General features: G+C 38.8%; 1 protein-coding gene across 6 annotated transcripts in view; it reads right to left on the bottom strand.

The window, feature by feature from the left end:
• Positions 1 to 15,459, bottom strand: part of LOC126251534 (thymocyte selection-associated high mobility group box protein TOX-like) — a 488,002-nt gene that overhangs the window by 12,300 nt on the left and 460,243 nt on the right. For all 6 annotated transcript variants that reach the window (XM_049952058.1, XM_049952043.1, XM_049952074.1 and 3 more), the window contains 3 exons: positions 13,628 to 13,708; positions 8,673 to 8,957; positions 6,914 to 6,994 (listed from right to left, as the gene is read on the bottom strand). In XM_049952058.1, the coding sequence (XP_049808015.1) occupies positions 6,914 to 6,994; positions 8,673 to 8,957; positions 13,628 to 13,708 (447 nt within the window). The remainder of the gene's footprint in view (positions 1 to 6,913; positions 6,995 to 8,672; positions 8,958 to 13,627; positions 13,709 to 15,459) is intronic.

The raw sequence follows: 15,459 nt of genomic DNA, 5'->3' as shown, positions 1-15,459 counted from the left end.
TAATTTTAGTATTACTCTTCACTACGGCACACTCATGAGATTCAGAATATTTTTCTGAGAAATAGATGTAGAGTTCAATGACACAGAAAAACTTTCAGTGTATAGCTCACTGTTGCTTGCTAGCAACAGTGTGCTCAGATTTCCAATTGTGCAACTATATTTCAGTCTGCAGTAATCTGCATCAAAATGAAGCTTCTTGACTGAGTAGATGTCTTCAATTGGTATAGCATACTATCTTTATCATCAGCTGGGTACCAATGTTGAGAGTACTGAGAAGTTCTCAACTATTGACATGAACCTGAATACCAAAAATTGCATTAAAAGTCAATGGTTTCAATAATTAAAACCTGTTTATCATTTTAAGAAGCTGCTTGACAGAAATCCCTTCATGGATACTGACCACAAATAATAGTGCAAAATCACTTTTAGTTTTATCTTCAAGGGAATTCAAAATTAGCATTAAGAGAATACAATGATGTTCAATGAAAACAGATGAAAAGTTACCGAAATTGGATAATTTAGAACTGAGCAGTTTTCAGATGATATTAAATCCAAATGTTCTTTGTAACTGTAATATGTAATACAGAAGTATGTTGTTATAAAAGTTTCTCCAGTTTTCATGCCTATAAATGTCTTTTTGTACTCATCATTGCCCACAGAGTCATATATGTCAGATAAGGACATTTATAAAGGGTGAGTCACCTAACATTACCGCTCGATATATTTCGTAAACCACATCAAATACTGACGAATCGATTCCACAGACCGAACATGAGGAGAGGGGCTAGTGTAATTGGTTAATACAAACCATAAAAAAATGCACGGAAGTATGTTTTTTAACACAAACCTACGTTTTTTTTTAAGTGGAACCCCATTAGTTTTGTTAGCACATCTGAACATATAAACAAATATGTAATCAGTGCTGTTTGTTGCATTGTAAAATGTTAATTACATCCGGAGATATTGTAACCTAAAGTTGACGCTTGAGTACCATTCCTCCGCTGTTCGATCGTGTGTATCGGAGAGCACCGAATTACGTAGGGATCCAAAGGGAAAGGTGATGGACCTTTGGTACAGAAGAGACTGGAACAGCACATTACGTCCACATGCTAACACCTTTTTATTGGTCATTTTCACTGACGCACATGTACATTACCATGAGGGGTGAGGTACACGTACACACGTGGTTTCCGTTTTCAATTACGGAGTGGAATAGAGTGTGTCCCGACATGTCAGGCCAATAGATGTTGAATGTAGTGGCCATCATTTGCTGCACACAATTGCAATCTCTGGCGTAATGAATGTCATACACGCCGCAGTACATCTGGTGTAATGTCGCCGCAGGCTGCCACAATACGTTGTTTCATATCCTCTGGGGTTGTAGGCACATCACGGTACACATTCTCCTTTAACGTACCCCACAGAAAGAAGTCCAGAGGTGTAAGATCATGAGAACGGGCTGGCCAATTTATGCGTCCTCCACGTCCTATGAAACGCCCGTGACCCGTGTTTGTTACAAGCAACTGAATGTCGGAGGTTTCAAGCGTCAACTTTAGGTTACAATATCTCCGGATGTAATTAACATTTTACAATGCAACAAACGGCACTGATTACATATTTGTTTATATGTTCAGCTGTGCTAACAAAACTAACGTGGTTCCATTTAAAAAAATGTAGGTTTGTGTTAAAAAACATACTTCCGTGCATTTTTGTATGGTTTGTATTAAAGAATTACACTAGTCCCTCTCCTCACGTTCGGTCTGTGGAATCGGTTCGTCAGTATTTGATGTGGTTTACGAAATATATCCAGCGGTAACGTTAGGTGACTCACCCTGTATATTATTATGCTATGAGACCAGCAGTGTCTTTCTCTCACAACATAATATGAATGGGGTAAAGTGTAATACACAAAGTTAATTTGTCAGTAGATGGAAAAAGAGATATTTCCCGTGCCGAGAATGTATCTGCACACTGAAGTAAGTTACTGGAAGAATAATCTATTTTCCAAAAATAATATTTTAAAGCTAAATAAATATCTACCAAACAGTTAATCTAGGAAAAGGGCATAGCCTACTTAAAATACTTTCTATTTAGTTGCACCAATTCACATAATACTTGTCACTTCCCTTGTCAATACTAGTTCGAAATAAGAAACATACAGAAGTAATGCCATTAAAGCTTGCTTTTTAAGAAAAGTGGGGATCGTTTCATACTAGATCCCTGGAGATAATCTTGCAGAAAATTTACCCGTTTGCAAGATATTTGCCATGACTCATGAACCCACTGAACTAATAGATTACTTGGCAAAGCAGCTATTTGGAAAATTTTATACAGGTATATGCCCGAAATCAGTTGGTAAGTTTCCCCTCTCACTTTCAGTTTCCAGAAGAGTTTTTTCTATTGTTGGTAAAACTGAGGAGAAATCTAGGAAACTATAGAAGTATTTGTATTGCTCCAACTTTAAAGACGATGGTTAAAGTGCAAGATGTTCAATATTCTGAGAAAAATAGTAGTAAACTATACGGAAAGATGAACAATATGCAATACACACAAGAACCAATAGGGAACAATAATAATGGAAGACCAAAAAGCAAAGTGCTCATATTAAAAAAGTTTAAGACAGGGATACAGTTTTACACTCCTACCGTTCAATCTACACATCAAATAAGCAATGATGAAAATAAGAGAAAGGTTCTGAAGTGGGATTAAAATTTTCACCAACTGCGACATAATCGCGTATACAGTGATCCAATACTGTAAAATGCTTTTTTATTTCAGTCTCTGATCACAATATGAATTCTTTAGACGATGACCGGTTTCAGTCTGTAATGACCATCCTCAGGACATGGTGTAAAAAAGATATGAGGATGGTCATTACAAACTGAAACCGGTCATCGTCTACAGAATTCGTATTGTGATCAGACACTGAAATAAAAACGCATTTGGGATTAAAATTATGCTGAAACAATATCAATGATAAGACTTGGTGATGACATCACTACATTTATGAAAGTGAAGATGAACAACAGGACCTTTGAGTGGAATGAACTGAATATGGACTGAGGGTAAACTGAAAAAATATGTAAATAAAGAGTAATAGCAAAAATGAGATTTGCTTAAACTTCACAAGAAAATTGGAAACCACAAAACACATAAAGTTAAGGAATTCTGCTACCTTCAAGGCAAAATAAAGTACGGTGGATGAAGCAATGACATAAAAAGCAGGATAGCACAGGGAAAGTGGGCAATCCTGGCCAAAGAAAATCTACTAGCATCAAACACAGGCCCCAATCTGAGCAAGAAATTTCTCAGAATATACACTGAAGAACCAAAGAAACTGGTATACCTGCCCAATATCGTGTACGACCCCCACGAGCATACAAGAAGTGCCTCAACCTGGTGTGGTATGGATTTGAATAATGTCTGTAGTAGTGCTCGAGGGAACACACCATAAATCCTGCAGGGCTGTCCATAAATCCATAAGAGTATGAGGGGGTGAAGATCTCTTCTGAACAGCACATTGTAAGGCATCCCAGATATGCTCAATAACGTTCATGTCTGGCAAGTTTGGTGGGCAGTGGAAATGTTTAAACTCAGAAGCGTGTTCCTGGAACCACCCTGTAGCAATTCTGGATGTGTGGGGTGTCATTTTCCTGATGGAATTTCCCAAGTCTGTTGGAATGAAAAATGGACATGAGTGGATGCAGATGATCACACAGGATGCTTACAATGTGTCACCTGTCAGAGTTGTATCTAGATATACCAGGGGTCCCATATCACTCCAACTGCACACGCCCCACACCATTGCAGAGTCTCCACCAGCCTGAACAGTCCCCTGCTGACATGCAGGGTCCATGGACTCACGAAATTGTCTCCATACTCGTACATGTCCATCCGTTCGATACAATTTGAAATGAGACTTATCCCGGCAACACATATCCAGTCATCAACAGTCCTATGTTGGTGTTGACGGGCCCAGGCGAGGCATAAAGCTTTGTGTCATGCAGTCATCAAGGGTACATGAGTGAGCCTTTGGCTCCAAAAACCCATATTGATGATGTTTCATTGAATGGTTCGCATGCTGACAGTTGTTGATAGCCCAGCATTGAAATCTGCAGCAATTTGCAGAAGGATTGCACATATGTCACTTTGAATGATTCTCTTCAGTTGTTGTCAGTCCCGTTCTTGCAGGATCTTTTTCTGGCTGCGGAAATGTTCGGAGATTTGATGTTTTGCCGGATTCCTGACATTCACAGTACACTCATGAAATTGTCGTACGGAAAAATCCCCACTTCACCATTACCTCGGAGACGCTATGTTCCATTGCTCATGCGCTGACTATAACACCACATTTAAATTCACTTAAATCTTGATAACCTGCCATTGTAACAGCAGTAATCAATCCAACAACTGCACTAGACACTTATTGTCTTATATAGGCATTGCTGACCGCAGCGCTGTATTTTGCCTGTTTCCTTATCTCTGTATTTGAATATGCATGCCTATACCAGTTTCTTTGGCGCTTCAGTGTTTGTTTTCAGTACAGTATTGTATGGTAGTGAATCATGGACTGCAGCCAGGGCAAACCAGAACATAAGAATAGTGAGGAATTTGAGATGTGGTGCTGTAGAAGGATGTTAAAAATTAGGTGGACAGGTTAAGATAAGGAATGAGGAAGTTCTCCCAAGAAATACTGAAGAAAAGAACACATAAACAGTGGCATAAAGATGGGATATAGGACTTGTATTAAGATATGATGAAAGTAACTGCAGGGGAAAACAGAGACTGGAATACTTCCAGCAAATAATTGAGGATGTGGAGAGAGGAGAGGAGAGAGAATTTCATGATGGGCCACATCCTTCAAGTCAGAAGACTGACAGTCACTTAGCACAATTTTTGTCTCTCTCAATGACATTGAGAATGTGATGAACCTATGCCAAATTGTGGATTCCACTTTATGCTTTAGGAGCTCTGCAAATATCTGAATGAGATCATTAATAGGTTGTAAAAAGGAATGGCATATCTCCTTCAATAAGACAACACCCGGTACAACACTGTGATGGCCCAATCAGTTTTCTGACTGGTCTGATGTAGCCTGCCATAATTTCCTTTGTTCTTTCAATTTCTTCATCTCAGAGTAGCATTTGGATTTGCTGATATGATACAATTCATTAGTATAAACACGAGCAAATTGCATATTCTTCCATGCAGCTCAGATATTTTAATGGACTGCATTTCCAGTGCAGTGATGTAACAGCAAAACCCTTTGTTCAAATATAGAGTGATCCACACATATTATAAAAATGGATGTACATATGATTCACATATCCTCCTAAACTACTGGACCACATTCAACCAAACTTAGTACACATATCATTTAATGTCTGGAATGAGTCACTGTGGGGGTTAGAGTGACCTACTTATCAAAGAGGTGGGGGTGAAAAAGAACTGTATGTGAACACACAGATCTTACTCATCCAGTACTTGAGAAAGCATTTAGTGATTTGCAGCAAACTTTGCACATAACAACAAACCTTTGTGAAACTTTTTGTGGCTGACATCCATACAAAATACTTGAAGGGAAAAAGTTTATTGCTTACTACATGTTTGCTGGTCACACATTAAAACCATCACTACTAACGGTATTCCTGGCACATTTTGCAGACATTATTCACATACACCACTGAATGCACCAGCAAAATCATATCATTCTACAACACTCTGATCAGGCGATACAACATCATAAACATTGAGCAGCATGAAAACCAAACGGCAGAGCAAAAGTCATTAGAGATGCAGGTGACATATGGGTAAAAATAAGTATGAAGTATATTAAATACATGTGATGTGCACATGTAGGCAAAGTCACAGATAAAAAACTACTACTAAACCCCTTGTTCAATTTCAACCAAGCTTGTTTCACACACTACTTACTATCTGGAAAGAAATACTGTGGGAGGTAAGAATTAGCAATGTTCTACTGAGGTGTGGATGGTAACATGGAAAGAGAATGGGGGGAGGAAGAGATGGACAGACAGATAGGAAGGAGAAGGACATGGACACAGAAGTGAGGAGGAGGAGGAGGAGGAGGAGGAGGAGGAGGAGGACAGAGAGAGAGAGGGAGGGGGAAGGGGACAGAAATAGGAAAGAGGAGGAGGTGGACTGAGAGAGAGTGGAGGAAGAGACTGACAGAGAGAGTGCAGAGGAGGATATAAAGGTAGTTAGGAGGAGATAGATGGGGCCCGAAGAGATGGACTCAAGGGGAGGAAAGAGCAAATGGGCATAAGGATAAGGGGCAGATGGACAGAAAGAGTGGGGAGAAGCAGATGGACAGAGAGAAAGGGCAGAACAGCAGATAGACAAATAGAGAGGCAGGAGGCAACAGGAAGTGGAGTGTGGTAAAGGTGGACAGACAAAGGGGGGGGGGGGGAGAAGGAGATGGATAATAGAGAGGAAGGTGGAGGAGATGGGCAGAGAGTGAGGGGAGGAGAGGAGATGGGATAATAGAATTGGAATATATATATACCTGGGCAATGCAGGATACTCAGCTAGTTTTGCTTGAACCGAGAAAGATTACAAAGGGGCTTCTTATGTTCATATATGTATTTTGACATGTGGAAAAGATAAGGAAAGGTTCACCTTATTCACATTCATGAGAGATTAATACATAAGATGTGTTTCTGGCTCAAGCAGTCAAATTAGTGATTCTTGTAAACAATGATAAATGTGAAAGGGAGATATCATTGATTGAGATGAATAACTGCTTGTTTTGAACCATTCTGGTCTGTGTGATTAATTTTTGACTGGCTGCTTTATCTAGCTAATGCTGGTGACCTCTTTTTATGCAGTTGTGTCATCATCTTGCAACTTCTCATACAATTAACAAAAAGTAGCATTATACTCAGATCTTTACCTGCTGCATGTAACTGCTTTGTGGTACAGGAGCTGGCATATGGGGTTGAGGCATATGACTTCCCACATGACCCATCATGCCCTGTGAAAAGAATATTGAATCATCAGGTACACAATTCCCTTCTTTTGGTGATTTTAGTATATGGACTTTATTTACTTGCACAGACCAAGACAAGATATGAGATATAATTGTTGAGGTGCATTGCTCTACAGATTAAAAGCTCAGATTTTACGTATGTAAAAGCTGCCCTTGCCCCCCTTACAACATATAAAACATCTTTGAAACAACAGACATTCTGGTTATTTCAAAAAGTAATCAGTTCAATGAAAATTTACATGTAAAAACATAGGCCTACTCTGCAAACCACTGCTTGGTGGATGAACCATATGCCACGGTTCCTTCCTGTTCCAGTTGTGTATGGAATGTAGTGTACAGGTGCTGACAGATTGAGTACGGGAGTCCTTTATTTTCAATAAAAGAAAAGGGAAATTTTTTTTAATGTGTGAGCTATGGATGTCAATGGATCTTCACAAAGCCGTGCACAGGCCCTGGGTTGGCGACACATCAGATTTTTCCAGTATGTGCCGCTATCCCACGACTTGTTCACATGCTCGACGAACAAACAACCTTTCTGCTGACAGGGTGATGCTTAGGGAAGCGTCGCTTGCCTAGGCAGAGCTCCTACAGCAGCCAATCAGAAAGGTCCCGGAGAACATGTGTGAGTGCCCACGGCGCCGAGCTGCACGAATGAGGCGTGTGGATCGCTCTCTTTTACTGACAGGCCCCTGACGAGATCAGACGCATTGGCCAGTTGCCTCCGTGCACTTTTCGAGCCCTGGCTCAATCTGTTTGCACCTTAGGGCCGCTAAACTCACATAATGTACCCTGGTTAGGTCATCAGTAAATGTTTTCTCAATAAACGGGAGGCAGTTTGCCGACCGGAGTTGAAAAATTAACACTTGTTCTTTTTTAGACCCCACTTCCATCTCAGCCACATCCTGACATGCATAGTAGGAAAAATGATTGCTTTAATGCCTCAGTGCATACTGCAAGTTAGTCTAATCTCAATTCTGAGGCCTCCAGAGGAGTGATATGTAGGGAGCTGAAGTATTTTTATAGATTCTTCACTCTTGAAACTCCTACATGCTTGACTTTATAAGCAAGTTTTCAAGAAATAACTGACATATATCTTCAAGCGTATGGCAATTCAGATTTTTGAGCATTTTTGTGACACTCTTCATTAATTCAGAAAAACCCGTGGAAATTTGTGCTGCACTTCTGTGAAGACGTTCAATTTCCTCTCTTAGTCCTATATGGTACGGGTTTCATGTGATATTTTTCAACAAGATGAATTAACACCTAAACTGAAGATTCTATCTTTATGTCACCAGTTGAGACAAAGAGGCACCATAATAATCAAATGAGTTAGTAAATCTGATAATAGAACTTTAATAGTTTTTATGGGTAATGAGAGAAATTAAAAGAGAAAAAGGATAGTAATGGTGAAGTCTGGAAATGGCATTTAATTTTTCTCTGTCAATATGCAATAAAGGCAATACATAGTGCTCTCTCATTCCAAAAAGCACACTGGAAAGGTATGGAGGTCAACCTAAGATGCTTAAGTACAATCTGGAGACTTGAAAGTAGCATTTTAACGGGCTGACTTCTGCACAAAGGCTATTATGAACCTAAAGGTTCAACATTAGTAATAATTTTTTTAGCAGCATGTTCTGTGTGAATCATAATAAATATATCATACCTGTTGCTGCTGCTGTTGCGGGGGTGGCTGCTGGGCAGCACTCCTGTCAGGTATCATTGGTCCCAGCATTTGTGACTTTTTGTTCATGCCAGCCATCTGTTGTTGCTGCTGCTGCTGTTGCTGCTGTTGTTGTTGCTGCTGCTGCTGCTGTTGCTGCTGCTGCTGCTGCTGTGGAGGTGGTGCAGACATGGGAGGTGATGGTAATGCAGTAGGTGGCGAGTAACCACTATACCCCCCACCATATCCACCGTACCCTCCATACATATTCTCCGATTCACCAGCTCCCTAAAACAACAAATCAGTCACAATATGCAAATTTATAAATGCTTTGTAATACAAATAAATTCATTAATATGACAAATAATTATTTTACACTTATATCACTTAACAGGAAGGAATACATTTCATGAAAGAATGAATTGTAAAAGTGATTCTTTATGGGCTTGATCATTTTAAGTTATTATAGTTGTGTGCCTATATCTGTGACTATACCTGTCATATCTTAAGTACAAATGTCATTCAAGTGGTTATTACTTTTTTTGATATTTTTTATTTGATTTGACGCTAAGCTAATTCTGATGTCCTACTCAAACCACCAAGACAGATCCAAAGACACTGGATACACTGTTTCTCTGTGCTAAGACATTATATATGATAAAATTAAATCATATTTTAATGTAATTCGGCTGCTTTCCAACACATATCATCTGTCTTCATGTAGCTACTTCCGTGTAAGTTGACAACTACTACCTGCTTTGTGTTACTATCTAATTATTGTGCCACAACCCACAAAAACAGCTAACCTACTCTGGTTATACTTTTATCACACAGGAGCAATCAAAGTTGTTTTTATTAATATTTTACAGAACCTCAAGTTTTACAATGACAAGCTGCAAACTTTTTCTACCATTACAAATCATCACTTCCTTCCTTTGTGGGAATGTACAAACAGCTGTTGCAAAACTCTATGGCAATTAATTATCAACTTGTCCTTTATTAAATTTTATACTTCCTCTTTAAGACTGACTAATGGCTAGAGGACAAACGAAAGGCTGAACAAACATTCATAACAAGGCAGAAGGTAAATGCTGCCAAGATGAAAACTGAAGACTTTTGGAGAAAAGAGAAGTAGCCATACAAATATAAAGTGTGCAGGTGGCGAGGCAGTACTAAATAAAGAAGGGAAAGATGAAAGATGGAAGGAATATGTAGAAGGACTACACAAACAGAAATGAACTTATGGCAACATTGTAGCAAGAGAGGAGAAGGAGGTAGATGGAGATGAGATGGGAGATACAATACTGCAAGAAGAATTTGACAGAATGCTGAAATACCTTAGCTGAACAGGTCCCCTGGAGTAGATGACATTTCTTTAGAATTATTAAGGTGCTTGGTAGAGCCAGCCATGACAAAACTATTCTACTTGGTGTGCATGATATGAGAGACAGCCAAAATACCTTCAGAATGTAATAGTTTCAATTCCACAAAAGGCAGGAATATTACTGAATTATTAGTTTAATAAATAATGATTGCAAAATACAGACACATATTATTTACAAAAGAATGGAAAAACCGATAGAAGCCAACATCATGAAAGGTCAGTTAGGGTTCCAGACAAATGTAGTAACTCATGTGGCTATACTGATCCTACAACTTATCTTAGAAGATAAAGTTATGGAAAAGCAAACCTACATTTATAACATTTGTAAATTTAGAGAACACTTTTGACAATGTTGAGTGGAAAACACTCTTTGAAATTCTGAGATTGTACAGATTAAATACAGGGTGTGAAGGGTTATTTACAATTTGTACAGAAATAAGACAGCTGAAGGAATAAAAGGAATCAGAGGTTGAGAAGAGAGTAACACAAAGTTGTAGCCCCTCTCCTATGCTATTCAATATGTGCATTGAACAAGCAGTAAAGGAAACCAAGGAGAAATTAGAAAGGGAATTAAAGCTCAGGGAGAAGAAATAAAAACATTACCCAGGCTGTGGCTAAGCCATGTCTCCACAATATCCTTTCTTTCAGGAGTGCTAGTTCTGCAAGGTTCGCAGGAGAGCTTCTGTAAAGTTTGGAAGGTAGGAGACGAGGTACTGAAAGAAGTAAAGCTGTGAGTCGTGCTTGGGTAGCTCAGTTGGTAGAGCACTTGCCCGCGAAAGGCAAAGGTCCCGAGTTAGAGTCTCGGTCCGGCACGCAGTTTCAATCTGCCAGGAAGTTTCAAAACTTGGAGGTTTACCAATGGCGTGATTTGGTTAGAAGCAGTAAAGGACTAGGAAGTGCAATTGAATGGAGTGGACAGTGTCTTGAAAAGAGGGTACACGATGAACACCAACAATGGTAAAACAAGAGTACTGGAATGTAGATAATTAAATCAGACAATGCTGAAAGAATTAGATTAGTAAATGAAATGCTAAAAGAAGTAAATGAGTTTTGCTATTTGGGTAGCAAGACAACTGACAATGCCCAAGATAGGGAAGACATAAAATGCAGACTGGCTATAGAAAGAAAAGCATTTCTAAAAAGATGAACTTAAATCTAATATAAATTTTAATGTTATGAAGTATTTTCTGAAGATGTCTGTCTAGAGTGCAGCATTGTATGAAAGTAAACAAGGTTGATAAATAGTCAAGATAAGAAAAGAATAAAAGATTTTGGAAGATGCTGCAGGAGAATGCTGACGATTAAATGGATTGATTGTAGAACTAATGAGGACTAGTTGTAGTCTTCAGTCTGGAAACTGGTTTGATGCAGATCTCCACATTACTGTATCCTGTGCAAGCCTCTTCATCTCTAAGTAACTACTGCAACACACATCCTTTTGAACCTGCTTAGTGTATTAATTTTTTGGTCGCCCTCTGCAATTTTTAACTCCCCCCACTCGCGCCCACCAGATTTCCCTTTTGACACTAAATTGGTGATCCCTTGATGTCTCTGAATGTGTCCTATCAACAGATCCCTTCTTTAATTCAAGTTGTGCCACAAATTTCTTTTCTCCCCAGTTCTATTCCATACCTCCTAATTAGATACATGATCTACCCATTTAATCTTCAACATTTTTCTGTGACACTATATTTCCGAAGCTTTTATGCTCTTCTTGTATCATCTATATTTCACTTCTGTACTAGGCTACACTCCAGACAGAAACCTTCCAAAAAGACTTCCATTGCCAGTCTACATTTTATATCCTCTCTACTTCCGTTGTCATCAGTTATTTTACTGGCCAAATAGTGAAACTCATCTTACTTTTAGTGTCTTGTTTTCTAATGTCATTCCCTCAGTATTACCTGACTTATTCTGACTAAAACTGGGGAAAAAAAGAAACTTACGGCACAACCTGACTAAAAGAAGAAATGGGTTGATAGGACAAAATCGTGGGGCACCAAGAAAACATTATTTTAGTAATGGAAGGAAGTGGGGGCGGGGGTAGGGAGAGTGATAAAAATTGTAAAGGGAGAGCAAGACTTGACTATAGCACGCAGGTTCGAATGACTGTAGGCTGCAGTAGTCATGCCAATACGAAGAGGCCTGCACAAAGCAGATCAGCATAGAGAGGTCCATCAACCAGTCTTTGGACTGAATATGATGATGGGAACAGTGACAATGACGACAACAATGATAACACCACCACCACCACAAACGACAACAACTGATGCCTGTATTTGATTTTGTCAAAAACAAAATTGAAAAATAACCCCTCATTACAACCATGACTTCTCAGTGCATGTGCAACCAAGTTGTGAATGACAACTGTAACGACTTTGTTAATGTAATGAAATAAGCTGGAAGTCTACACACACATGCAATGTATAGCTTCATACTTAACAAAGTATGTACACATAAGTTCTTTGTACAAGCATAAGTGTGCATGTAAACACTGCAAAAGTATTCAGCAAGTAGAAATGATGGACGATGTTAACAGATTTCTGTCTGTATATTTTAGCCTGTCATGCTAGCACAGGCAGCAAAGCATACGTGTATTTGGGGCTTCCACAAATGTCTCAGTGACAAGTGAGAGTGAACCGACATAGTTATATGAAATGATCAGCGGTTCCAGAGAATCATTTGCTGTGGGCAAAGCAAAGGTGTTTGAGTTTAAAGCAACACACAAGTTGCTACAACATACTGAATGCAGTTACTGCCACAACAATGCAAAGAGATGGGATGCATACAAGTGACTGATTAAAAAATTGAGAGAAACACATCTGACAGCACATGGTGCTGCAGTCTGGGAAAGGGGAGGGGGGGAGGGGGGAAGGTACAGGGTACTCAACATTTGGGATCTGTGACAATGGCATGCACATGTAACAACTCTATGGTACGATCATATTTTCAATTTATTAAAGATCTGAGATACTCTATACATTTTATCTTGTAATCGAAATAAAATAGATGTAGAGACATGAAATGGTTATCGGCTTCTTGGGTGATGTAATACTGTCTCCCATATGCATTTTTTAACTACAGAAAAAGTAATGATAGAAGACACTCAGACAGTTATGCCTCTCAACATGATATAATTATTTTAAATTTGCTAAAAAATCTGACAAGAGAATATCCATTTCTTTCAACACATGGTGTTTTCTTTCTTTGTCTCTTCCTTCTTCAGCAGATGAGGGTACTCAAATTGAGCCGACTGCTGTGGTTTCACAACTAGGCACAGAAACTGTTCACACACATTTGCAGTGAAGCAACGGGGAATCTTAGTGTACTTGCGCAATAAACTTACATGCATTTGTGTGTGTAGCTAGGTTAAGAGGACATTTCTGTCATATGTTCCACTGCAGGGCCATAGTACAAAAAACATATCACTACCACTTCTTGGTCACAGTGCAGTGAAATACAATGCCACTGCTTTCTATCCAAAAAGTGTGACTTTAAAGAGGCATAACAAATTAAACTTTGCACCAGTTAAAGACTGTGGAAATCAAAATTTAGTAATTACAAACAGTCTCACCTTTGACACCAAGCTAGCCCGGTATGCTGCTAAGGCCTTAAGGTACTCTTTTTTTGCTGCCTCCGTTTTCTTCTTGTAAACCTGTGAACAATATCACACAATGCTATGTACATGCAGACAATAATTATGGAATACATCACAATTTACAATACACAACTGTAATAACATGATGATACATTTGAGAAACATGTCAAAGGTAATACAACAGGGAGGTGATACTGCCACTTAGTGGATGTTTTGGTTTTCTGATATTGCCTCATGCTGACTTTTACAGCTGATTAATCTCCATGTCATGGAAATACTGATAACAGCAATAATAAGCACTGCTAATTTTGCATATAAACTGTACAAATAACAATTCTGATAGAGGTACGTCCTTCAGTCAGACTATACACTAACTTTAAGAGACAGTTTTTTTTTTTTTTTTTTCGAAAGCTGACAATGTAACTATACTCCTCAAATATTTAGGATCTAGAACATGATCTTTCAGAAGGTAAATGAAATATTGTAACAGTATTATGGAAAGGATAGTTGCAACTAACTATGCAGCGGCAATGCTGAGTCACAGACAGGCACAACAGAAAGACTGTCACGAAGTGTTCTTTCAGCCAATAAGGCCTTTACTGAAAATAGACAAAACGCACACACACACACGCACACACACACACACACACACACACACACACACACACACACACACACACACACACACACACACACACACACACACACACACACACACACACACACACACACACACACACACACACACACACACACACACACACACACACACACACGGCCACAGTCTCTGCCAACTGAAATCAGACTTGAGTTTTTGTTGTGCCTATCTGCGACTCAGCATCTCCGATATATGGTGAGTAGCAACTATCCTTTTCATTCCATTATCAATTTTCTATTGTTTAAACACTGTAATAGGTTACTTTCTTTTGCAGTTTGTGAGATTTTTCTATTAGTATTTTATACTGCTCTCTTAACATATTAATTTTAGTTTTACTAATTTGTGTAATATAGCACCAAGTCATTAAGTTGCAAGGAAATCACTGGTGGTATTGATTGCCATCAACAATTTTGATTTGGTTACATTGCTCCAGTGGTGATAAGTGCATTTTATTTCACAATTTATGATGCTACATTTCAAGTTCTGCTTCTGTTGCTTGGAGGATATTTTTACTTTGAACACATTAGTTACTGAATTTAATTGTCTTGTTGTTGATATTATTATTATTATTATTATACACGTGTAGGCCACTCGTGGACCAGGTGAAGCACCAACTTGAGGTGCAATTTTCTCATGTGCCACACTTCTTTCATCTTATCACTGTTTTTTCTTCCTTTCATTCAGCCAATCTCGAATTTGTTACTTCATGGTTCACTCTCCACTTAAGCACTTTATGCTTGAAAGTTTGTCTGTCATGTATATCTGACTGTTATGCCTGCAGTTTTCCATAATGCTCTCCTCATCTTTTGATTTCTCTTTGAGGTTGTTTCTGTATGTCATTTGCCTGTATCATCTCCCAACGATACTTGAATTTATGAAATCTTTTTAGCTCAACATACTTCTTGATAACTTTCTTTGAGTGAGTTGACACTGTCCTCACATTGAGTTGGTAACATAAATCAGCCACTCTCTGACCATTCTTGCTAATGAATCTGTCCCCTGAGCATTGTTGTATCACTCCTCTGAATGTGAGTTTAAATCACCAAATAAAATTATAACATCCACTTTGGGGATTTTTATCATGGTTTTCTCCAGTTCGGCCTAGTACTTATTGACCCCTTCATCTCTCTTTTTACCTGTTTCACTGTTA

The sequence above is a fragment of the Schistocerca nitens genome, chromosome 1 (assembly GCF_023898315.1).
Source record: "Schistocerca nitens isolate TAMUIC-IGC-003100 chromosome 1, iqSchNite1.1, whole genome shotgun sequence".
Classification (NCBI taxonomy): domain Eukaryota; kingdom Metazoa; phylum Arthropoda; class Insecta; order Orthoptera; family Acrididae; genus Schistocerca; species Schistocerca nitens.
The sequence above is the reverse complement of the archived record's forward strand: the minus strand, read 5'-3'. Positions and strand labels throughout refer to the sequence as shown.